Source organism: Onychostoma macrolepis, chromosome 01 (assembly GCF_012432095.1).
Source record: "Onychostoma macrolepis isolate SWU-2019 chromosome 01, ASM1243209v1, whole genome shotgun sequence".
In the NCBI taxonomy this organism is placed as follows: domain Eukaryota; kingdom Metazoa; phylum Chordata; class Actinopteri; order Cypriniformes; family Cyprinidae; genus Onychostoma; species Onychostoma macrolepis.
In genome coordinates, this window is record NC_081155.1 from 5,280,069 (window position 1) to 5,307,414 (window position 27,346).

At 37.6% G+C, this 27,346-nt stretch overlaps 1 protein-coding gene across 3 annotated transcripts in view; it reads right to left on the reverse strand.

Moving 5' to 3' along the window:
• The window catches only part of LOC131539408 (polymeric immunoglobulin receptor-like), a 44,743-nt gene that overhangs the window by 6,972 nt on the left and 10,425 nt on the right, over positions 1 to 27,346 (reverse strand). For all 3 annotated transcript variants that reach the window (XM_058774000.1, XM_058773993.1, XM_058774009.1), the window contains 7 exons: positions 15,916 to 16,227; positions 15,485 to 15,799; positions 15,082 to 15,405; positions 6,997 to 7,314; positions 6,644 to 6,919; positions 5,755 to 5,856; positions 5,358 to 5,401 (listed from right to left, as the gene is read on the reverse strand). In XM_058774000.1, coding sequence (XP_058629983.1) covers positions 5,358 to 5,401; positions 5,755 to 5,856; positions 6,644 to 6,919; positions 6,997 to 7,314; positions 15,082 to 15,405; positions 15,485 to 15,799; positions 15,916 to 16,227 — 1,691 coding nt within the window. The remainder of the gene's footprint in view (positions 1 to 5,357; positions 5,402 to 5,754; positions 5,857 to 6,643; positions 6,920 to 6,996; positions 7,315 to 15,081; positions 15,406 to 15,484; positions 15,800 to 15,915; positions 16,228 to 27,346) is intronic.

Genomic DNA, 27,346 nt, shown 5'->3' on the forward strand with positions numbered 1-27,346 from the left:
CTCAGGCTTTTAGACATGAACACTTATCATACGATCCTCAACAGTGGTGGCAATAATTATTCATACTGTGGTGTTACCCAGCATGCATTGCAGCATGAAGCATTTGTTGATTGTCACCATTGTTGAGATTCATACGCTGGTTCTTGATGTCTGTGTGTGTCTGAGTAGGACTGGAGTTTAAATATTTAAATGCATTAGATTTAAAATTCTTTCTCTATAACTGCTACAGCAGTAAATTCATTGCGCACTGTGGTTTCACAGAGTTGTTTATTCAAAAGCAGAACATAAATTAAAAATGAAAATGTTGTATGTATATATATATACACAGTATATTGGATGCAAACAGGTAAGCACCTGATGATTACCTCATCATATGAAAACAACTAACAGTTGCTCACTGCACAGCACTGATCTCTCCGCTTTACAACAGCACATGCATTGCTACAGAGATCTAACACAGGAGTCAAGGGTCAAGAGCCCAACTAAAGCAAACACTGATCTACATGATGGTGGCATCATTTTAACCAATAAAACATCAACATCTGATCCTCTGTGATTCACAGTAACAGCAGGTGTTCATCACTAATGCACAATCATCATTTAATTAGTCTCTCAATTATCTCTTAATTACCTCAACTCATTGAGGTCTTGGGATTTGACTCGAAACTTGCTTGTGACTTGAAAGGAATGAGTTGGTTCCTCCTCTGGTGAAATCAGCTGCTGAGTTCATGGGTGGAATAAACACATGGCAGGACTTTTACTTTCTGACCCTGGATTTGACACCTCTGGTCATAAATTAACCTCTTAACTGTCACCGTCCACCCTGTGGGACGCCTACCTTTACTTCACTATTTTACAATTAAATCCTAATCTAATCATGACAAACTATATATCGTTGGAAAGGTCTAAGACTCCTAAATAGGTATTTTACCACTTTTCTGTTAAAAATTATGTAGGAAAAGTAATAGATTAATTTATGACCAGAGGTGTCAAATCCAGGGTCAGAAAGTAAAAGTCCTGCCATGTGTTTATTCCACCCATGAACTCAGCAGCTGATTTCACCAGAGGAGGAACCAAGTCATTCCTTTCAAGTCACAAGCAAGTTTCGAGTCAAATCCCAAGACCTCAACGAGTTGAGGTAATTAAGAGATAATTGAGAGACTAATTAAATGTTGATTGTGCATTAGTGATGAACACCTGCTGTTATTGAGAATTACAGAGGATCAGATGTTGATGTTTTATTGGTTAAAATGATGCCACCATCATGGAGATCAGTGTTTGCTTTAGTTGGGCTCTTGACCCTTTTAGTAACTGAGAATGGATTGCTTTTAAGCAATTGCAATATTGCTTCACAACAAACATTTGCACATTGCTGAATTAAAAGCTTGAGGGAGCAGATGAGCTTACACTTTTGGCTTTTATGTCACTTGAATGAACATCATGAAGATGTCTCTCTTTGGTTTATTTACTGACGTTCAGCTGTTACAGAACTGCAGGAACTTACTATTAAACAAATGCCATCGTAATATTAAATATTGGAAAAAATTAAGAATTATATTGCTCAGGCTTTTAGACATGAACACTTATCATACGATCCTCAACAGTGGTGGCAATAATTATTCATACTGTGGTGTTACCCAGCATGCATTGCAGCATGAAGCATTTGTTGATTGTCACCATTGTTGAGATTCATACGCTGGTTCTTGATGTCTGTGTGTGTCTGAGTAGGACTGGAGTTTAAATATTTAAATGCATTAGATTTAAAATTCTTTCTCTATAACTGCTACAGCAGTAAATTCATTGCGCACTGTGGTTTCACAGAGTTGTTTATTCAAAAGCAGAACATAAATTAAAAATGAAAATGTTGTATGTATATATATATACACAGTATATTGATGCAAACAGGTAAGCACCTGATGATTACCTCATCATATGAAAACAACTAACAGTTGCTCACTGCACAGCACTGATCTCTCCGCTTTACAACAGCACATGCATTGCTACAGAGATCTAACACAGGAGTCAAGGGTCAAGAGCCCAACTAAAGCAAACACTGATCTACATGATGGTGGCATCATTTTAACCAATAAAACATCAACATCTGATCCTCTGTGATTCACAGTAACAGCAGGTGTTCATCACTAATGCACAATCATCATTTAATTAGTCTCTCAATTATCTCTTAATTACCTCAACTCATTGAGGTCTTGGGATTTGACTCGAAACTTGCTTGTGACTTGAAAGGAATGAGTTGGTTCCTCCTCTGGTGAAATCAGCTGCTGAGTTCATGGGTGGAATAAACACATGGCAGGACTTTTACTTTCTGACCCTGGATTTGACACCTCTGTTTATGACAAGAGTGCACCTGAAAAAAATCTACATCATGACATGAATTCTGACCTTTGTCACAGAAAGTCTTCTTAGTTGCCTTTTCTCTATCACGAATTAGAAATCATAAGAAATTATTTATCAGTAGAAAACTTAAAATTTCAAAATTCATCCTTTGAAACCCATTTTAAAATCAGACATTGCATTACCATGTAAATGGTACATTAAAATCATGTTACAAAATATTTTCATTCATGAATTATAAAAAATTAAGTTTGGATAGTGCACTATAATGTCTCTGTTCAAAACTGTGGGTGACAGTTAAGGGGTTAATCTATTACTTTTCCTACATAATTTTTTAACAGAAAAAGTGGTAAAATACCTATTTAGGAGTCTTAGACCTTTCCAACGATATATAGTTTGTCATGATTAGATTAGGATTTAATTGTAAAATAGTGAAGTAAAGGTAGGCGTCCCACAGGGTGGACGGTGACAGTTAAGAGGTTAAAAACAACCAAATGTTGCAGCCCTACAAACAAGCACAGCAAATATGATGTTTTGTCAAATGCTTAGGAATTAAAAATTATGCTTCTACTTTGCATTGAAAATGGTCACACATTTACTAGCATTTTTTTTTTTGTCTATTTGTCACATTTACTAGTATTTTTTTGTCAATCACATGAAAACAATTCACGTGCTCTGTAATTCATTAACCTCTTAACTGTCACCGTCCACCCTGTGGGACGCCTACCTTTACTTCACTATTTTACAATTAAATCCTAATCTAATCATGACAAACTATATATCGTTGGAAAGGTCTAAGACTCCTAAATAGGTATTTTACCACTTTTTCTGTTAAAAATTATGTAGGAAAAGTAATAGATTAATTTATGACCAGAGGTGTCAAATCCAGGGTCAGAAAGTAAAAGTCCTGCCATGTGTTTATTCCACCCATGAACTCAGCAGCTGATTTCACCAGAGGAGGAACCAACTCATTCCTTTCAAGTCACAAGCAAGTTTCGAGTCAAATCCCAAGACCTCAACGAGTTGAGGTAATTAAGAGATAATTGAGAGACTAATTAAATGTTGATTGTGCATTAGTGATGAACACCTGCTGTTATTGAGAATTACAGAGGATCAGATGTTGATGTTTTATTGGTTAAAATGATGCCACCATCATGGAGATCAGTGTTTGCTTTAGTTGGGCTCTTGACCCTTTTAGTAACTGAGAACGGATTGCTTTTAAGCAATTGCAATATTGCTTCACAACAAACATTTGCACATTGCTGAATTAAAAGCTTGAGGAAGCAGATGAGCTTTATGTCACTTGAATGAACATCATGAAGGTGTTTCTCTTTGGTTTATTTACTGACGTTCAGCTGTTACAGAACTGCAGGAATTTACTATTAAACAAATGCCATCGTAATATTAAATATTGGAAAAAATTAAGAATTATATTGCTCAGGCTTTTAGACATGAACACTTATCATACGATCCTCAACAGTGGTGACAATAATTATTCATACTGTAGTGTTACCCAGCATGCATTGCAGCATGAAGCATTTTGTTGATTGTCACCATTGTTGAGATTCATACGCTGGTTCTTGATGTCTGTGTGTGTCTGAGTAGGACTGGAGTTTAAATATTTAAATGCATTAGATTTAAAATTCTTTCTCTATAACTGCTACAGCAGTAAATTCATTGCTGTGGTTTCACAGAGTTGTTTATTCAAAAGCAGAACATAAATTAAAAAAATGAAAAATGTTGTATGTGTATATATATATACACACAGTATATCGGATGCAAACAGGTAAGCACCTGATGATTACCTCATCATATGAAAACAACTAACAGTTGCTCACTGCACAGCACTGACCTCTCCGCTTTACAACAGCACATGCATTGCTACAGAGAGATCTAACACAGGAGTCAAGGGTCAAGAGCCCAACTAAAGCAAACACTGATCTACATGATGGTGGTATCATTTTAACCAATAAAACATCAACATCTGATCCTCTGTGATTCACAGTAACAGCAGGTGTTCATCACTAATGCACAATCATCATTTAATTAGTCTCTCAATTATCTCTTAATTACCTCAACTCATTGAGGTCTTGGGATTTGACTCGAAACTTGCTTGTGACTTGAAAGGAATGAGTTGGTTCCTCCTCTGGTGAAATCAGCTGCTGAGTTCATGGGTGGAATAAACACATGGCAGGACTTTTACTTTCTGACCCTGGATTTGACACCTCTGTTTATGACAAGAGTGCACCTGAAAAAAATCTACATCATGACATGAATTCTGACCTTTGTCACAGAAAGTCTTCTTAGTTGCCTTTTTCTCTATCACGAATTAGAAATCATAAGAAATTATTTATCAGTAGAAAACTTAAAATTTCAAAATTCATCCTTTGAAACCCATTTTAAAATCAGACATTGCATTACCATGTAAATGGTACATTAAAATCATGTTACAAAATATTTTCATTCATGAATTATAAAAAATTAAGTTTGGATAGTGCACTATAATGTCTCTGTTCAAAACTGTGGGTGACAGTTAAGGGGTTAATCTATTACTTTTCCTACATAATTTTTTAACAGAAAAAGTGGTAAAATACCTATTTAGGAGTCTTAGACCTTTCCAACGATATATAGTTTGTCATGATTAGATTAGGATTTAATTGTAAAATAGTGAAGTAAAGGTAGGCGTCCCACAGGGTGGACGGTGACAGTTAAGAGGTTAAAAAACAACCAAATGTTGCAGCCCTACAAACAAGCACAGCAAATATGATGTTTTTGTCAAATGCTTAGGAATTAAAAAATTATGCTTCTACTTTGCATTGAAAATGGTCACACATTTACTAGCATTTTTTTTTTTTTGTCTATTTGTCACATTTACTAGTATTTTTTTGTCAATCACATGAAAACAATTCACGTGCTCTGTAATTCATTAACATGGTTAGTTCTGCTTCATGTTCAGATGACATTGAACAAAATGTTCAATAAACAAGAAATGAAACACCCCTCACCTCCCCACTGCTCATCTCCGTCCTGTCTGTGGAAGGGTGCTGATCTGTGGATTATAACCAGAGTACAAATACTCACAACAAAACTTACTTAACAGTTTAATATGCAACAATGCACTAAAGTTGCCTTAAGCAAACATAATTTGAGCTGTTTCATCAATTTGGGCCTAAGTGTGCAGTATTAGAGTGTCTTCAGGCATAAGGTTGGAAAAAAGTCAAATAAATAGTTACAGGAGGAAAAAACAACAACGACAACCTACAATCCCATTATCAAAATGAATCACATGAAAACTGGCTAAATTGCTCATGTTATTTAAATTCCTGACAGGGAGGAAGTAAAACAGTAGCAGGTCACACAAGAGCAGTAGACCGATAAATCATGTGTGTTTGCGATCATCACCTCGTGTCTTGATGTATCCTAATTTGTATAAAAACAGGACAGACGCTCCCATCAGCAGCACAGTCATACAAACGCAAGAGACGATGATTCTGTCAGAAACACCTGGAGAACAGGTGCCAGTAATACCAGTAAAAATCAAAAACCACAGTATGTGTGATAAACCACATTTTACATAAAACACACAGCAGCCTTAGAGCAAACTTTAAAAAAAAAAACCTTTCACGCAAATTACAAATATGAACAAAGAAACCCGTGAAAATAAATCTGCATTGTAAATCCTTTTGATCTTTTATTTTTAAAATGTGCAAAAATCGAACCTTTTGTTGTAGAATAAGAATTTTAATTTGAGGGAAATCGCATTATGATATAAATGTTTTGCTCTACTATACGTTGAAAACAATTAATGATACCATTTTATTCAATACTATTTGCAACCTCCTTTTGCCAAGATAAGAGCTCTGAGATTTCTACTCAAACTACATGGCTATAATCTAGAATTTCTAAGGGTGAAGGTACCCATTTCTAAGGGTACCAGTAATTGTGGTCATTGTGTCTTAGAGAAAAAAAATTATGAGATTTTACCCCACTTTCATTTTTTTTTAATTCAAAGAAATACATATTTTAAATTAAAGATCAAATGGACGTCATACATTATATCAAAATTTATACTATACTAAATGGTAATGATAATGATAATTTCCTAAAATCTATTTGTGGCTGCTCAGTTATTTCACTTCTGCTTTCGTATCCTGAGGAAATCACAAACCACTAAACTCCTCTCTCAACTATTTAATCTCTAAATCTACCACTATCTGCGAGGTCAAGACAATTACTGATGCTAATCACCTTTACATAGAAACAATGTAGTTTAGGTAAAGGTAAAACATACTTTTCTTGACTTCTAGATTGACTCTAACTGTGACATGAGCTCCACACCAGTATATCCCAGAATCCTCTTCTCTCAGATCAGTGATGTTCACAGTAAAGACTCCAGTAGATGCTTCATCACTGAAAGAGAATCGATCATCTCTGATCGTCTCCAATGAAACTCCCTCCTTCACACACATGGAGGCTTCATGTGCTTTGCAGAAGCTTTTCTGATCTTCATCATGATGTTTGCACTGGATTGACACGTCGTCTCCTTCATACTTAGTCAAGTTCAGCTCTGGAAATGATTACAAACACAAGAACATCAATTCACAGCCGTAGCTTCACATATTCAGATGAATAAACCTTCCTCACCCTCGTTCATGATGACCATCAGATGAGTGTAAAGATAATTGAGGTCTGTTTCTAATGTCACTGCACACCAGTATTTCCCAGCATCCTCTGCTGTCAGTCCAGTGATGGTCCCAGTGAAGACACTTGCAGTGACGTTATCTTTCAGAGTCAGTCTGTCAGTCTTGGTCTCTTTCTCTTCTCTCACAGTCTCACTGAGAGGATTTCTGTCTCTAGTGGAGCACTTCCCCTTACAGAGAGACTTTGTGTTTGATTTATAGATTGAATCATAAGGACAGATGATCTCAGCAGATTCTCCTTCATGTCTCACTGCTGGAGCCACTAAAAACAAACAAACAAGCACACACACACACACTGTAAAACCCGACAAGTTAAACTCAAACCTTTGAGTAAACCGATTGTAAAACAAGAGGTTAACTAACCAGAGGCAACTGATTGCCATAAACATTTAAGTTTCAAAACTAACAGTTATGAGTACTGAACTTATTTCAGTTGAGTTCACTAAATAAGAATATGATAAGTCATGTAACTCAAAAATTTGAGTAAATGATTGCAAACATTTAAGTTTTTTAACCCCTTAACTGTCACCCACAGTTTTGAACAGAGACATTATAGTGCACTATCCAAACTTAATTTTTATAATTCATGAATGAAAATATTTTGTAACATGATTTTAATGTACCATTTACATGGTAATGCAATGTCTGATTTTAAAATGGGTTTCAAAGGATGAATTTTGAAATTTTAAGTTTTCTACTGATAAATAATTTCTTATGATTTCTAATTCGTGATAGAGAAAAAGGCAACTAAGAAGACTTTCTGTGACAAAGGTCAGAATTCATGTCATGATGTAGATTTTTTTCAGGTGCACTCTTGTCATAAACAGAGGTGTCAAATCCAGGGTCAGAAAGTAAAAGTCCTGCCATGTGTTTATTCCACCCATGAACTCAGCAGCTGATTTCACCAGAGGAGGAACCAACTCATTACTTTCAAGTCACAAGCAAGTTTCGAGTCAAATCCCAAGACCTCAATGAGTTGAGGTAATTAAGAGATAATTGAGAGACTAATTAAATGATGATTGTGCATTAGTGATGAACACCTGCTGTTACTGTGAATCACAGAGGATCAGATGTTGATGTTTTATTGGTTAAAATGATACCACCATCATGTAGATCAGTGTTTGCTTTAGTTGGGCTCTTGACCCTTGACTCCTGTGTTAGATCTCTCTGTAGCAATGCATGTGCTGTTGTAAAGCGGAGAGATCAGTGCTGCAGTGAGCAACTGTTAGTTGTTTTCATATGATGAGGTAATCATCAGGTGCTTACCTGTTTGCATCAATATACTGTGTATATATATATATATACACACACACAACATTTTTTTGAATAAACATGAATTTGTTTACTGCTGTAGCAGTTATAGAGAAAGAATTTTAAATCTAATGCATTTAAATATTTAAACTCCAGTCCTACTCAGACACACACAGACATCAAGAACCATTTATGAATCTCAACAATGGTGACAATCAACAAAATGCTTCATGCTGCAATGCATGCTGGGTAACACTACAGTATGAATAATTATTGCCACCACTGTTGAGGATCGTATGATAAGTGTTCATGTCTAAAAGCCTGAGCAATATAATTAATTTTTTCCAATATTTAATATTACGATGGCATTTGTTTAATAGTAAATTCCTGCAGTTCTGTAACAGCTGAACGTCAGTAAATAAACCAAAGAGAAACACCTTCATGATGTTCATTCAAGTGACATAAAAGCCAAAAGTGTAAGCTCATCTGCTTCCTCAAGCTTTTAACTCAGCAATGTGCAAATGTTTGTTGTGAAGCAATATTGCAATTGCTTAAAAGCAATCCATTCTCAGTTACTAAAAGGGTCAAGAGCCCAACTAAAGCAAACACTGATCTCCATGATGGTGGCATCATTTTAACCAATAAAACATCAACATCTGATCCTCTGTAATTCTCAATAACAGCAGGTGTTCATCACTAATGCACAATCAACATTTAATTAGTCTCTCAATTATCTCTTAATTACCTCAACTCGTTGAGGTCTTGGGATTTGACTCAAACTTGCTTGTGACTTGAAAGGAATGACTTGGTTCCTCCTCTGGTGAAATCAGCTGCTGAGTTCATGGGTGGAATAAACACATGGCAGGACTTTACTTTCTGACCCTGGATTTGACACCTCTGGTCATAAATTAATCTATTACTTTTCCTACATAATTTTTAACAGAAAAGTGGTAAAATACCTATTTAGGAGTCTTAGACCTTTCCAACGATATATAGTTTGTCATGATTAGATTAGGATTTAATTGTAAAGTGAAGTAAGGTAGTCCCACAGGGTGGACGGTGACAGTTAAGAGGTTAAACTAATAGTGATGAGTACTCTGAACTTATTTCAGTTGAGTTCACTAAAATAAGATATACATTGCAGTTAAGTAATTAAGTGATTAATTAAGTGCTGATTGAGCATTAGTGATGAACACCTGCTGTTAACAAACAGAATCACTGACAGAAAGAAACACAAGAACAACAACTGACTTTAGACACATGCTTAGATGAAATCAACTGAAATAAAATACATTAAATCTCAAGATCTGATTAAACAACCCCACAAACAGCATCACCAGCTCCACTTATTAATAACCAGACTGACTTTATTTCTGTCAGACATCTACAGAAGATCTTATTGAGAATTAACTAAGGTTTAGATATTGATTTATTGTTTCATTTGAAGTAACCATGTTAGAGATCAGTGTCTGCTTTAGTTGGGCTCTTGACCCTTGACTTCTGTGTTGGTAGTTTTTTGTTTTCTCTTTTTCTCTGGTTGTTGTAACCATGTGTTTTTCAAACATGTTTGTTGCAACTCAAAAGCCCAGAGGAAGTGATCAGTAGTTGGTTGTTATATATTTATGATGACAATCATCTATTAGTGAATTCATCTCATTGTGTGTCTAAGCTCTGGTTAAATGAATGTATTGATTATAGTAAAAGCGATTCTAGAAGCCACTGGTTCTGTGACAGTAAGCTAATATAAAGGACTTTCTAAACAGTTTGTCCACAAAAAGTTTTAAGTTACAGAAGCAATTAGACTCACACAGACATCAAGAATCAGCTTATGAACCTCAACAATGGTGACCATTAAAAAAATATAATAATAATTTTGCAATGCATGCTGGGTACTAGCATAGTACAAAACTCATCCATGGCTCCCAGCATGCATTGCTGCATGATTTTTTTTAAATTTATTTTTTAATGGTTCACAAGCTGGTTCTTGATGTCTGTGTGAGTCTAATTGCTACCATAGATTAAAACTTTTTGTGGACAAACTGTTTGGAAAGTCCTTTATATTAACTGACGATCACAGAAACAGTGGCTCTTAGAACCGCTTTTACTATCATCACTATGTTCATTCAATCAGAAATTAGACACGCTGAGTCTATGTTAAATCTCTATGAGATCAGCTCACTAATAGATGATTGTCATTATAAATATATAACAACCAACTACTGATCATTTCCTCTGGGATTTTGAGTTACAACAAACATGTTCGAAGAACACATGATTAAAACAGCCAGAGAAAAAGAAGAAACAGAACTACTAACACAGAAGTCAATGGTCAAGAGCCCAACTAAAGCAGACACTGATCTCTAACATGGTTACTTCAATTGAAACAATAAATCAACATCTAAACCTTAGTTAATTCTCAGTAAGATCTTCTGTAGATGTCAGTCTGGTTATTAATAAGTGGAGCTGGTGATGCTGTTTGTGGGGTTGTTTAATCAGATTTTTAGATTTAATGCATTTTATTTCAGTTGATTTCATCTAAGGCTATGGCTGAAGTCAGTTGTTGTTCTTGAGTTTCTCTTTCTGTCAGTGATTCTGTTTGTTAACAGCAGGTGTTCATCACTAATGCTCAATCAGCACTTAATTAATCACTTAATTACTTAACTGCAATGTATATCTTATTTTAGTGAACTCAACTGAAATAAGTTCAGTGCACTCATAATTATTAGATTTAAAAACTTAAAAGTTTTAAGACAACAAGTTTCATCAAATGGTTTGAGTTATCCTAACTTGGGTTTTTAAGGCAATTGGTTTACTCAAACGGTTTGAGTTACCGTGACTTGTTGGGCATATATCTTATTTAGTGAACTCAACTGAAATAAGTTCAGAGTACTCATAACTATTAGTTTTAAAAAACGTAAATATTTTAAGACAATAAGTTTCCTGAAATGGTTTGAGTTAACCTAACTTGTCAGGTTTTTAAGGCAATCGGTTTACTCAATCGGTTTGAGTTACCCTAACTGTTAGGTTTTACAGTGCATGCAACAAAACAATAAACTTTCTAATCTGACAGGAAGACCTGGGAGAAAGACCATTTGCTCATCTGTCCCTTGACCCATCCTTAGGCTCCCTCTTTCCCCCTGGGCATGACATAGAAGTGTCAAGAACTCAAGTTGCCAGACTTACATACTGCATTTATTATATCTTAAGAATTCATGATCTTAACCCCTTCATGTCTGGTATTGTTCTAAAGGTTCCCCTTAGTTACTGTTGCTCCCTCGGACAAACAAACAGAGTTGCCCACTGTCTTTCAATGACAGCTACAGTGTGGAAATCTTGTCCCACAATGTTTTTGCACAATTTTGGACACAGAAGGCCACCAAATGGGAATTAAATATTCCATGGAGGGATTTATAAAATATTTAAAAATAAATACGGTGGGTAGCTCGAAGCGAGGGTTTACAGATCACAATGCAAGCGGGAGAATTGAAAATTGTAACTTAATGAGTGTATGACAACCAGAAAATGAATGTTTTTGTCTTCATTTGTATTGGGGTTTGAACACTTAGGGACATTTTTGCTCTGTTTTGTTTGGATTCAGGAAATGTAATAAAATAAATGATATTGCCCATCCTCTCAGGATACCTGAAATCAGTGTTACAAGTACCCCAGGCACATCGTTTTTCCATTTTTGAAGCATAAACCCCATAAAACTGATGCGATCTTCGGATCTTCCAATGTTTTTCTATGGCGCTGAAGCCTAAAGATGTCAGAGTTCCGCTCCCCGTGCAACTGATACTCGACTGCCATTGGCTAGTCTGCATTCGAGGGGAGGGGCTTACCGATAGGTCAATTGGTAAATTGGTCTCTATTTCATAGCAGTCACTTATATTATGAAAACTTTTGAAGAATTCTGATCTGCTGCTGAGGGCTGTGTCTGCCTCAGGGTCTGTGAAGATGTTTATCTATCTTCAGTCAGACCGTGGGTCATGAAAACCTAAAAAACCAAAAGGTATTTTATGTTTTACAACTGACTTGAATATATCATTGTTTCTTATGTGGGTATATCAGGGAAGTGACAAAACACTGCGGCAGGATTCTGTAGCCAGAAAACCCCCACACAGCGTATGTGAGACTCGAGCTTTGCACTGGAACTATTGTTGTGTGTCTCTCTGCTGTCAGGTATGCATTTCAATTTTTATTCAAAATAATTAATAAGTAATTGTGTTAAACACATTGTGCCCATAGAACACACTGTACCCAGTCAACATGTGAGATCACGCGATGATCACAGTGACATCACACCTTTCTCATACGGTGATCCTCACAGTGTGAGTAATATATGAGCTCATTGTGAATTCAAAATGTTGAGCAGGTGGAGAGGAGGCAGATCAAATATCAGTCACCGGGGGTACATTCTACTTCCTGTTTCTCAACACTATCACAGAGATATCACAGTGCTCTCACATGATGAGCTCATGAGTGCACGCCCAGCTAACAGATTTCTGTTATAAGAACCTTCTCCAAACATACAACTGACTTCCAGACACAGCCTTCGATGAAATCAACTGAAATAAACGAATCACCAGCTTCACTCATTATTAACCAGACTGACTTTACTTCTGTCAGACATCTACAAAAGCGCTTATTGAGAATTAACAGAGATTTAGATGATGATGTTTTATTGTTTTGTTTGATGTTACCATCATAGTGATTAGTGTTTGCTTTAGTTGTGCTCTTGACCCTTGACTTTATGACATTATATTTTTTGGGGCTGCTGTAACTGTTTGTAAAGCACATTTGTTATGGCAAGAAAACCAAAAAGAGACTAAAACCAGGTGATATTGGTTTGTTGTTGATGATAACAGTACAACCATCACCTAGATTCAGTATGCAGTCTTGGTGAGGTTTTATTAACCTAAAGTTTCTAAATATAATAGCTCTGTCATTACACAGCAGAGGATCCAGCAGTCTCACAATCAGTTATGAAGAATTAGAAAAGCATAAGACACAAACATTATTAACTTCTCTGCTATTTAACCACAAATAGAGACATCAAGAATCAGTGTATGAATCTCAACAATGGTGACAATCAAAAGCTTCATGCTGCAATGAATGCTGGGTACCTAGTCTCTGTGCAGTGAGTGCACTTTGACCTCACATTAGTATGAGCACACAGTGAGGGCGCTGTGAGGTTACACTTTTAGCTCACTGTTACCTCACATTGCGACCTCATCACGAGTATCCTGTGAGATCATGGTGAGATCACTGTGAGACCAAATTGTTGACTGGGTATAGTTGTTTGTGCTACTACATGTGCACATAGGCTAGTTAGGTTTATTCTTTAAAACACATGATTGCTTTGCTGTAAGTGTTCTTTGAAATACTTAGGTAAAAGGTTGTAGATGCTATTCATTTTATATAAATTAGGATAACTGTTATATGTGTGACTATGTTAAATTTGTTTGTCTCCTGCGTGGATCACTTGGCTATATTCCATATAGCTATAGTTAAACCATGTACAGGAGCAGGGTTGCCACACAGTGATTCACAGTTGCATTATCCTTTATAAATTGGCTTCTAATTGTTTCATTATGTAATTGGCATGATACAATTTTACCTAACTAATAATAAAATGTTATATTTTATTTATTCTGAACTCTCCTGAAATCATTATGATTAGTAAACTGTGAGGAGGCTTTTGTTACCGCAAATCTACGGTCAGGATAGGTCAAACTGAAGGCTCATGAATTAACGGAGCAGTAGGCACATCATCCGAGACCTTCTGATTTCTGTCTATCGCTGATGTTAGCAATTTGTACAGGACAAGACTAAGTAAATTACACTTTTTTTGTCATAAGCAAACAGTAGGCGGCAGACAATTAGGTATTAGTCTACCTACACCCTCTGACTAGCATCAGACTGGCGAGTTTGTGACCGTAAGATCCACGTAAGGCTGATGTGAGACTTAAAAGAGACATTAGGTCCCCAGTGAATGGATAATTGAAAGTATATTGAGTCTGGAATAATCAGGTATTTAAATTATAACACAACGAACGTTATGATCAATTTTTAATATGATTACAATTTGTATTCAATAAACACTTGAAATTGGAGTCAGATTTAAACGAGAAATGAGTCAGAATTAAATTAGAAACCAAAGTTTTGATAAATCAAGTGATTTTTTCAGAAGCACAAGAAAAGACTGAACATGCATTAAACCTTCGACCAGGCCACTGGACTACGCATTTTGGGCTGGCGTGTGGATTCTTAAGAGAAGGAACTCAGGGCTTAAATACACTGGGAACATTCAAGGAAAATGGAACAATAATTAACAACCAAGGAAACTTGATAAAACAGGCAGGCAACATAGGGTAAATTAAAATAAAACAGACTGCACATGAAACAAGTCACTTTTTTCATGTGGGCAATTTTATGTGCTCGAAAAGTTGTACCTGAATTGTTTGCCCAGGCAGAAAAACAATGTACTAGATTTCTAGATACTGATTACAGAAAATCACCTAAATTATTTTTTGCCACAATGACCAAATCTAAACAAACAAATAAATAAATAAATATTGTCATGTTTTCTAAAACAAAAAAAGGTTAGGCTATGATTAATTCAGGGTAAGTGGGGCATATTTCCCAGTCATTTCAATGGTTAAAAGTGGCCAAATTTACCTAATTCTACCCTATTCTTGAATAAGTTTGACAAATACAAAGCATGCATTTTCTGGCCACTTTATTACTTACTACAGTTAAGTTATCTGAATTGACTTACTGATGAGGTTGAGCTGAATTTTCTTGGTGAGGGAGATGAAAGTCAAATATGTATCTCTGGTTTCTGCTCCACACCAGTAAACTCCAGCATCTCTCACGCTCACATTACTGATGCTCACTGTAAAAACTCTCTCTTCATTTCTCTCAGATGAACCACTCATTTGAGTCACTTTAGATGAGCTGATGTTTTGACAGATATGATTATAAGTGTGATTATCATCCTCTTTGCAAAAATGAACTTCATATGTCTCTGGGATCTGACAGGTGATGTTGACTTCTCCACCAAGATACACAGATTCAGTCTCATTCTTTGGATATTTTGCATCTATAAACCAAAAAAAATTACATGATAATCAGAACAAAAACTTTATATATATTCAACACGATGTATATATGTTCCTCACCATGTTTGAAATGCAACTGAAGTTGAGTGAAGCTCTCAGTATAGTCAGATACTTTCACTCCACACCTGTATGTTCCTTCATCTGCAGCTTTCAGCTCTCTAAAAAACACCATCAAGACTCCTGCTCTGGTGTCGTCATATAAAGAAACATCTCCATTCTCCATCCATTCATCCTGAACTCCTGGATTCTTTCTCTCTGAACATCCATCTGATTCTTTACAGATGTATTTTGGCTTGGTTTTGTATTGAGGATATTCACACTTGATCATCAGACGACCTCCTGAGTAGCCGCTCACTCTAGACATGCCCACTTTAGCTGTCAATCAGATGTTTTAATCATTTAAAATATACCTTACTAACTCAACATCCATGTCACTGTGACTGTATATAAATATGTGATGGCTACATTGTGTTTCATCTGAATGGACTCACTGAGGAGGTTGAGCTGAATTTTCGTGGTCAGGGAGATGAAAGTCAAATATGTGTCTCTGGTTTCTGCTCCACACCAGTAAACTCCAGCATCTCTCACGCTCACATTACTGATGCTCACTGTAAAAACTCTCTCTTCATTTCTCTCAGATGAACCACTGATTTGTATCACTTTAGATGAGCTGATGTTTTGACAGATTTGATTATCATCCTCTTTACAGAAATCAACTTTATGTTGCTCTGGGATCTGACAGGTGAAGTTGACTTCTCCACCAAAAAGAGCATATTCTGTCACTCTCTTTGGATTTCTTGGATCTATAAACCAAAAGAAATGACAGGAAAATCAGAACAGATACTTCATGCATGCAAGATTGGTTGTTCCTGGTGCAGCCCGGTATGCATGTCAGGCCTCTGAGGCCGCTGCCAGAGTGCTGGTACATCCCGATCACTCTCGCTGCTTTCTCCAATACTAGCCTTAATGCCAATAGGCACGCCAGCCCCAGATATCCACAACGTCAGGCCACAATTCAAATAAAACAATAAAATGAGCAAGTGCATTTCTAAAAGAGGGATCATGCTTCAGTGATCCAGCTATATTGGAGAGATTTCCCTTTTGCATTCTAACTTTCTTTTGGAAATGGACCGCAAGGTCTACGCTGCTTGTGGTCAAGAGGGAAACCATAGTTTTTCACTCTATATGACAACCATCTAATTTAAAGACTTGATGGATGAAAATCCCTTGCTGGGTGGAAGGCTCTCAGCACTGAGACAGTATGAGCTGCAGGGCGGAAATCCTGCTATTGCTGGGTAATGGCAAATCTAGAATCTAGATGACTGGGTGACATAGCAGGGCAATGTTGAGCGAAGATTAGTTTATAGAAACACTGGAATGATTTACTGGAACATCAGATTTCGTATGGAGTTAATCATCTAAATTTCTGAAAGGGAGAAAGTGAAAAAGACAGCAATTTAAATTTTAAATCCAGCGCCATCAGCGAACAACAAACAAATAACCCCGACGGCTTTTTCATCATAGCCGGTGACTTCAACCACGCAAACTTAAAGACAGTTTTGCCAAAGTTCTACCAACATGTGAACTTTGCAACAAGGGGAAATAACACACTGGACTTTGTTTACACAACAGTTAAGAGCGCATACAAAGCTGAACCCCGCCCCCACCTCGGGTACTCGGACCACATCTCTGTTATGCTAATCCCAGCATACAGACCACTTCTGAAACTGGCCAAACCGGTTCACAAACAGATCAAGGTATGGCCAAACAATGCCACCTCAGCACTGCAGGACTGCTTCCAGGACACAGACTGGAACATGTTCAAAGAGGCGGCCACCTACAACAACCACACAGACCTGCAGGAGTACACTGAAACTGTGACTGCTTACATCCAAAAGTGCACTGATGATGTGACAGTCACCAAGACCATCACCACACGCGCCAACCAGAAGCCATGGATGACAGCAGAGGTTCGTGGGCTGCTATAGTCCAGAGATGAAGCATTCAGATCAGGAGATAAAGCAGCCCTCAAAACAGCAAGAGCCAATCTGTCCCGCAGCATCAAAAATGCAAAACGGTCATATGCTCAAAAAATCAACAATCACTTCACAGACAGCAGTGACACACGGAGCCTGTGGCAAGCTATTCAGACCATCACAGACTACAAGCCCCCGCCACAGGCCTGTGATGACGACACATCCCTCCCAGATGCACTCAACCACTTTTACTCACGGTTTGAAATGCAGAATGACACACCTGCACAAAAACTGCCCACACCTCCCAATGACCAGGCGCTCTGTCTGTCTCCAGCCGACGTAAGGAAGTCCCTATCTAGGATCAACCCACGCAAGGCTGCGGGTCCCAACAACATACCTGGCCATGTACTGAAAGACTGTGCTGCACAGCTGACAGATGTCCTAACAGATATCTTCAACACCTTGCTGAGCCAGGCAGTCGTCCCCACATGTCTCAAATCCACAACAATCATACCGGTACCAAAGAAATCACCTGTGTCCTGTCTAAATGACTACCGTCCCATAGCACTGACTCCAATCATAATGAAGTGCTTTGAGAGGTTAGTCATGCACAACATCAAAACCAGCCTCCCCAACACACTCGATCCGCTCCAGTTTGCATACCGTCCGAACCGCTCACGGACGATGCAATTTCCTCCACTCTCCACCTGGCTCTTACCCACCTAGAAAATAAAGACTCCTACGTTAGAATGCTGTTCATTGACTTCAGCTCAGCATTCAACACAATAATCCCACAACAGCTCATAAATAAACTCAACCTGCTGGGCCTTAACAATTCCCTCTGCAATTGGATCCTGAACTTTCTAACCGGAAGACCTCAGTCAGTCCGTGTCGGCCACAACACCTCGAGCACTACCACACTGAACACAGGTGCCCCACAAGGCTGTGTGCTCAGCCCGCTGCTCTCCACGCTGCTGACCCACGACTGCACTGCCAAGTCCAGCTCCAACCACATCATCAAGTTCGCTGATGACACAACAGTGGTAGGTCTCATCAGCAACAACGATGAAACGCACTACAGAGAGGAAGTGGCACAGCTGGCTGAATGGTGTGGCACTAACAACCTGTCCCTCAATGTGAGTAAGACAAAGGAGGTTGTGATGGACTTCAGGAGAAACTCAGTTGATCACCCCCCACTGACCATCGACAGCTCGACTGTGGAGAGAGTCAGCAGCACTAAATTCCTGGGGGTGCACATCACAGAGGATCTCACCTGGTCCACCAACACCATGTCACTCTCCAAGAAGGCACAACAGCGCCTACACTTCCTCCGCCGGCTGAAAAGAGCAAGTCTCCTCCACCCATCCTCACCACTTTCTACAGGGCACCATTGAGAGTGTGCTGACCAGCTGCAACACTGTCTGGTACGGAACTGTACTGCAGCAGACCGCAAGACCCTCCAGCGGACAGTGAACACCGCTGCAAGGATCATCGGTGCCCCTCTCCCCTCCATCCTGGATATTTTCCTCACACGATGCTCCAGCAAAGCCAACAGTATCGTGAAGGACTCCACACACCCCTCCCACAGTCTCTTCCAGCTCCTACCATCAGGAAGACGGTACCGGAGCATCAGAGCCCGCTCTGCCAGACTGCTCAACAGCTTTTTCCCCCAGGCTGTGAGAGCCCTGAACTCAAATCACCCCGCCCCTCTCTGAACCCCATACAAACCCCCTACCTCCTGTAACATGTAACGTGCAATTCGAAGTGTGCTACACACAGGTGAGTGGGCCTGTACAAACCACCTGTAGTAGCACACTCTCCTCTATGTGCACTAGTCACTTTTCACACACACTGCTGTGTGTACACAAATCCCACAAAAAGAACTCAGTAATATATGTATGTTTACATGCTCATGCACTACAAATCATCCTGCACTGTTCCCCAGCCAGCTGCTTGAACTCAATGTTTCTCCTTGCACATGTACAGTATTTATCTGAAGCATTCGTATAGTTTGTATAGTTTGTATTTTTTAGTTTGTATAGGTACTTTTTATAGATAGTATATTTATAGTCAAAATCTATCAGTAGGATAGTTGTGTATAGGTTTATATTGTCTTACTCCATTGTTGTATGCCTGTATTTATGTAGCACCGTGGGCCTGTGAGGCACGACATTTCGTTCCACTGTATGCCCCCGCATGTAGCGGAATGACAATAAAGCTCAACTTGACTTGACTTGACTTATAAGTTTAAATATAATGCAAATGGAAGACCAGAATAAAAACTAGAGTAACTGCATTAGTTCGGCAGAACTTGATTTGCATTTGATGAAACAACAGACTACAGTGAAGTTGTCCCGATGGAAGAAAAATTCTTTGGAGGCCCGATTACTGGATAGTGGGCATGACAAGTGGAGGGAGAAATGTCTGCTGCGGCAGTTAAGTGACACGGTTTAATCATAAAAGCTGCTGTAGAACGGAGTAATGAAGTGATGTAATGCGGTAAAGTAACGTGATTTAATAATATCATGAAATATCGTGTTGTGAGCTTAACACAAAAATGTATGTTGTGAATATACTTTGTAGAAATCTGTTGGAAGCAACAGCCATGGAAAAATCACATTGAACAGAAACATCTGATTACCAGCTAAATTGGAATTTACAAACATTAAGCAAGCCTGGAGCAATTTTTGTTCACGATGCACAGTTTATGGAACCATACTGATAGCTGAAAGTGAACCAGACTTAGACCACCTTCCAAGATGGACTTGGTTTACGAAGGTCTGCAATATTCTTTGGGTGCTGATGTATAGGCCAAATCTAGTGGAACATGTTCAGACTTTTTAAAATGAAGGATTGTGAAAACACCCAGACCGGCGGAAGTTTCATAGCAGCGGTGTGGGTTGGGGTTGCTATTTGGGTGGCTGTAAAGAGGGTGCAAGATGGACGTTTGGCTGATGTAGGTGGTGGATAGCTAGTAAGGGGAGAGAAGAGGCAGGCACCTTTGCGGAGGCAGCCTCACGCTAGGGCACTTCTGAGAAAAAGGTCATAGGAAGAAAAGAGAGAGGTATGCAAAGGAGCAGCCAGAGCGGTTCCTTGTTGCGGAGGCAGCCTCATGCTGGGGGCCACTTTGGAGAAAACTAAGGTGGAGAAAAATGGAACGGAGCAAAGATGGGTGTGTTTTGGGCAAGGCAAAGTAAAACAGCAGTAGGAGCAAAGTTTTAGACAAGGAGTGTCTGTTCACTCCTAATCAATGGCTTTAAAATTTGCTAACGAATTAATGTGCTCCATTTTCATGACATGAAAAGAGAAATTATAATTGTAGTTTGATCTGAAAAGGCATGATGCAAGCTAACTTAGTCTTGATATATATCATTAGGATCTCAGCTAGCAGAATGCAACAAGGGAATTTAATGTTAGAGCTCAAGTTATATAAACCACGTACACAAATGTAAACAGTAAGTTTTGTGCAACATTTTGGATTATAACTTTGTGAAACATTGGTAAAGCATAGTAAATCGCATATTGATATTTAAATCAGTTAATCCTGATTCAAACGAGCCTATGCACACTATAAAGCTATGTATAGATCTTAAGATAATGTTTATGGAGTGTAAACGACGTGCTATTTGACTGAAGCTGTGACTTCCGGCATCCGGCCATGTCGCAATGATGATGCAGTGTTGAAAGCTTAATTTCAAACACGGCGGTAAATCAACCTGCTATACGGTGGGCGGGGACGATATGTAGGGACCAATCGGGCACTGTTTAACAGATGGAGCGCGTTTGGATTGGGTCGTTCGCTCAGATTGACATGCCTAGCAGTTACCGTACACTGTAGAGTAGGAGCGCACAACGTGGAAACATCAAGTTTAGGATTTGTTATTCAATAAGAATATGGATTAAACATTTAGGAATAACAGAAGAAGTGCATTCGACTCATCGGCATGATTCTGTCATTGATATTACTAAATGGGCCCAAGAATACTTCCAGAAACCACTGTCGGTAATGTAGCGTTTGGACCGATCAGACACACAACTATTTGTTATATTTAACAAATAATTTCTTATGCCCCCTCAACCAACGAAAGGGCCAACTATGAGGGTCTGTGGACCCTTCCCCTGAAATGCATCTAACACCTAAGAAAGGCAGAACAGGCCTCTGGTTCCATGGCAACCCATCAGATAACACTAGTTTTATTGCTCAAAGGAATGCAGGCAGAGCAACTCTCACTACCTTTTTCCTATAGGAAAGACATTATGCCATAAAAATGGACTCTTCTCTAATTAATTTATAGAAAAACCTTTCTTTGAATGAACACATATCTTCAGGTCATTGTGTATATTATTACTGTTCTTGTATATGTTATTGTGTATTGTATACTGTCTTATGCATGCTTACGATAGCTCACTAGTTAAGATCACCACGCTCATACCATGTTTGGTCTCTATCAATTCTTCTTCAGATGATCTAATTGAGAGTGAATATTACATGTTGATACCTATGCAACATATTAGTGTCCTAAGAATCTTTAGTAGTTTGTGCATTAACCCAGGATAATTACATATGCAAATGACCATTTAAGACAAAGAGTCTTAAAACTTTCCCTCCAAAAGTTCAAGACACCATTGGCTCTTTGACACCCCAGAGGTGTGACCTCTATATCAGATAAAGCTCTCACATCAGTGACACCCCTCCAGTCTGCGGATCTTTTAGATTCTGAGAAGATGAGGATGTGAGCTAGAACTCTTCTGGACCCTTACGTTTTTGTACCAGGCCTTGCGGCCTTGACTTTCCATTCAACCAAGGCTCCTGGGATCTCAGCAGATCTCTTTCTTAGCTCTGTTTCCCTTTCTACCTGGGAAGAAGCTCCCAATTACCACTGAGCCAGAATAACATCTTTTGGAGTTCATCACTCTTCAAACTGGAAGAACTTGAAGAACTCCAACACCACCAAACCTAGAAACCATCAAGATTTTCATCCGAGACTGCATCCGGACACTCGTTAAACGACCAAAAGGCAATGCAAGTATCATACATTTACTAAACGAAACAGAGGTTTAGTATAAGTTATAGACCCCATTATAAATGGCGCTGATGGTTTTATTCAGGTAGTTAACTGACTCTTTTCATAGCTTCATTCTCTGATTTCCTGATGGTTTCATCCATCAACTCTCATTTGCCCTTTCCCCATGTATGAGTGGTTGTATGTTTGTTTGTTAGACTAGTTTGCGTTAGTGTTTAGTTAATAGAACTCTTGTGCACAAATTACATGAGTTTCTGATTCTGCCTTGCAAATTAATGTCCCTTTACAATTTTGATCCTTACTACATGCTCTAATGTATTAATACTTAGGAAAGTATTTTCTGTGGCCAAGAAAATATCCTTTCTTAGAGTTGATATGAACTTACACTGAATGTTCGCTGGACCAACAGATTAGTTGATGGCAATTTATTTCTGCTACAATTATTACTGTCAGCCGATATAAATAATTGTAATTAATCATAATTAATTGTAATTATTTATATACAATTCCCCTTTGAGCAGATTTGCTACAGTAAACACAATGCGCCGTGACATCTGCAGATGCCAACTAAAGCTATATCATGCAAAATGGAAGCCATGTGTGAACAAGGTCCAGAAGCACCGTCGTGTCCTGTGGGCCAAGGCTCATTTAAAATGGACTGTTTCAAAGTGGAAAAGTGTTCTATGGTCAGAAGAGTCCAGATTTGACATTCTTGTTGGAAATCATGGACGCCGTGTCCTCTGGGCTAAAGAGGAGGGAGACCTTCCTAGAAGAGTCCGGGTGCTGAATTGGCCTGCCTGCAGTCCAGATCTTTCACCTATAGAGAACATTTGGCGCATCATTAACCTGTTAGCTAGCAATCCCCATATTGGGACTCACAGCTGAAAATGACCTACCTAACTTTAAATTATAACAGTTGCTGACTTCAGTGCGCACACACAGTTTTGGTGTCTTTGGAAAGAAGACCCTTTGGGCTTTACTATCCATCATCCAGTTGATAATGCTCAAAAAGATAAAAAGTTATAGAGACTGAAGTGCCTTGAAAACATTTTTACCACACTGAATTTGTTTTGTATTATTATTATTATTATTATTATTATTATTTATTTTTCATATAAAAATACATGAAATATGTCCTGGAGCAATCCAGAAAAGTATTGGGTTGAAAGGCACATGTCTCATGAGTTTATATTTCAAATCTGAAGAAGATACCATGAAAAATGAGATTTTTCTGAGACTATATCTAGCCCCTGATGTGCGGTAATACAGATGATAATCATACAGATATGGGCCATATAGTCCATAATGGCCGATCAGCATTCATACTGATAGCTGTCAACAGGGCTGGACTGGGACAAAAAATCGGCCCTGGCATTTTTTGGTCCTGGTGGCCCACCACCATATATATATATATATGATATACACTACCATTCAAAAGTTTTTGAACAGTAAGATTTTTCATTATTTTTTTGAAAGACGTCTCTTCTGCTAACCAAGTCTGCATTTATTTGATCCAAAATAAAGCAAAAACAGTAATATTGTGAAATATTTTTACTATTTAAAATAACTGTTTTCTATTTGACTATAATAAATATTGAATATTTTAAAATGTAATTTATTCCTGTGATCAAAGCTGAATTTTCAGCAACATTAATCCAGTCACATGATCGTTCAGAAATCATTCAAATATTCTGATTTGCTGCTCAAAATAATAAATTTATTATTATGTTGAAAACAGCTAAGTACACTGTAAAAAGTAATCCACTATATTTACTCAATAAAATTGTCAACAGATTCCAAGCAATATTATTAATTAAATTCAACACATAAAAATTAATTAGAATTAATCAAATGAGATGATTACAAATTAACCATTCAAAATGAGTAAAATAGCACAAATAATTAAGTAAAATTTAAACAACAATATTGGTTTCATTGGACAAAAAACACTATGCTAATGATACTATGTTATGCATGCCAGGCCAGTAGTTGGCGATCAAGAAACACTGCGCAAAAACATAATATGCATGCACATGACGTCACCTTTTTCACAAATTCATGTTTTTGTTGTTTACATGGAGATGATACAGGCATCGTGTTCAAAAGCTTGTGTTTCCAGGCCCCAAAAACAGTTATTGAAGACACCTGATGTTAACAAACAAAATCACTGAAGGAGAAAATCTTAATTTTTAGGTTACCTTTACGGTGGTCAAGGTTTGCTTTAGTTGGGCTCTTGACCCTTGATTCTTTAACATTAGATTTAGTTTGGCTGCTGTTACAGAGTTAAGCAACAGTTAGACAAGCCAAATGAAAAGGTGGTCTGGTGGTGTTGATTATGTATTGTCATCATCATTTGCCCTGAATCTCTGAATTAGATTGACTTTGATCACAGCAGTCCTATAATTCTGCAATATAAGATTTTAAACTTTCAGTATAATCCAAAGGGCTTCTTAAGAAGTGTTCTTTTAGGCACACTCTGACATCAAGAATCAGAGTATGAACCTCAACAACGGTGATAAACAGATCAACTCTGAACGTCACAAAACAAACTACTAAAAATATGCAATGCATGATTGGAGCTATTGATGAGTTTTGATTGGTGGCACCCAGAATGCACTGCAACATTTGATGGTCACCATTGTTGAGGTTCTCATGCTGATACTTGACGTCTGTGTGCCTAGATGAACGCTTCTTTTTATTATTTGATTATTTGATTATAAAAACCTGTTTATGTTGAAAATTCCAGATGTTACACTGTGCAATCTGTAAATCCAACTCAGAGTTTCAGGTCAGATGATGGTGTTAAAACATAACCAACAATACCCGATCACACCTTTTTCTTGGCTTGTTTTAACTGTTGTCTAACTCAGTTACAACAGCCAAACAATATCTACACAGCAAAATCACGAGTGTTAATTCAGCTCTAACAGAGTTAACATCAATTCCAAAAAAGTGTACATATTGTCCCAATCTTTTCAGAGTTACATTAACACTCTTCATAGAGCTACTTGTTTAACTCTATGAATGAGTCATATTTACACGGTATAGAGTTAAAAAACAACTCTGGTCCACACCACAGAGTGTTGATTTTTCCTTAACACCAGTGTAAAGAGTTACAATTTAACACCTTTAAGATAGATTTTAACTCTTGATATTTTAACTCCAGTGTATTGAGTTAACATTACAAAACTCTCCTCTGTGTTGAAAGTTAAAAAAAAGCTGCCAGAAGATTAGAAAAAAAAAAAAAAGTCCAACCTTTTAAATTATTTTTTTTAAAAGCACATTTTGTCACAGGTAAGTAGATTTTAATTTAAAAAAAAATAATAAATCACAATTACACTGCAGCTCTCAAAGCAGATGTTTATTAACGTCAACACTTCACAACATGACAGTTCACTTTTAGAATAAGTGACAAGAAGGCACAATTATCAATTTCGGTCATCAGAATTGTAAGAATACTGCTTATCAAATGGTCGATAATAAAATAGGTCCTGCAGTGCAAACACTGAAAAAAACCTTCTCATCTTTCATAATAATATTAAAAAAAATTTTGAACACTGGAGTTTCATATTCAGCACTACTGCAAACATACATACCAATTTGATACTCTGTACCATAACTTTTTACCCAAGGGGTTGTGTCAACATCAGAATAAATTGATATGTTGCGTTATCTGCTTAAAACATCACCACCTTGTAAATCATTTAACATGCAAAGCCATGTGCGATTGATGCATTTTAACCAATATTTTTCTACGTTTTTTAAAATGTTTAATTGATTGTTTAAAAAAATTATGTTTAGCCTCGAATCTCATTCACCAGACATGAATAAGCGGACCAATTTTTAGTTTTAGTTTTCAGCAAGACGAGATGTGTTTCTCTGCAGTTTTCAGCCAGGCAAGATACCCAACTCCCACTTGCAGCATCACAAAAGTGCTCCGGTAAAATAGGAGAAAAAACAAAAAGGATTATTTCACATCCATTTATCAGGTGAAATGTCAGGGACAAGTATCACTTACAATATAAGAATAGTCAACCCAAAACTGAAAATTCTGTCATCATTTATTTATACCCATGTGGTTCCACACCTGTAGGACCTTCTGTCTTCTGAGGAACACAAAAAATAGATATTTTGAATAATCAACAGAAGAAACTGTCATACATGGCATCTGTGGAAAGGCATGAGTATAAGTAAACATTTACTGTTCACTTATGGTTGGACCTCCTACCAAAATGAATGCACATAAATGGGACAGCACATAAAATAAATAATGCAAGCATACCAAAACTTACATTTGATGCATTTTTAAGAAACATTTTAGAAGGAGATCAGACTCTTTATTATTATTGTTTGATAATCAAAAAATTAAGCATGACGATCAATAATCTTAAAGGGGTCATATAATGCCATTTTTGTACAAGCTAATATGATTCTTTAGGGTCTAAATTGAAAGTTTGTAATATACTTTAATTAAAAATTCTCATTAGTATTGTAAGAAAACACTCATTTTACCTGCTCAAAACAGCTCTGTTTTCAGCACACAGTTTTAGTGCGTGTGTTTTAAATGCTAATGAGCTTTGCTCGCCCGCCCTCTGTTCTGTGGGGCGTTTTTGACACAACACACGTGGAGTGTTGCCTTGACAACAGTTGAGGGTATATTTTGAAGAATGGCAGCGGGAGTCTCTGAGGATACTGTGCAACCGTATCAATTCGAACCGGAGTCGGACCCGGAACAGGTAACAGATAACATAACTTATTCTGGCATAATATTGAAAAACATCAATTAGAGTATTTATAGTCTTGGATCATATGCATTTGCAGGATGTAAACAGTATTTTGCAGGTATTGTGTTACCATTAATTTTCATGCAGTTATAACTGTTTTTTATTTATTTAAATTTTTTACATTACTTCTTAACAGAC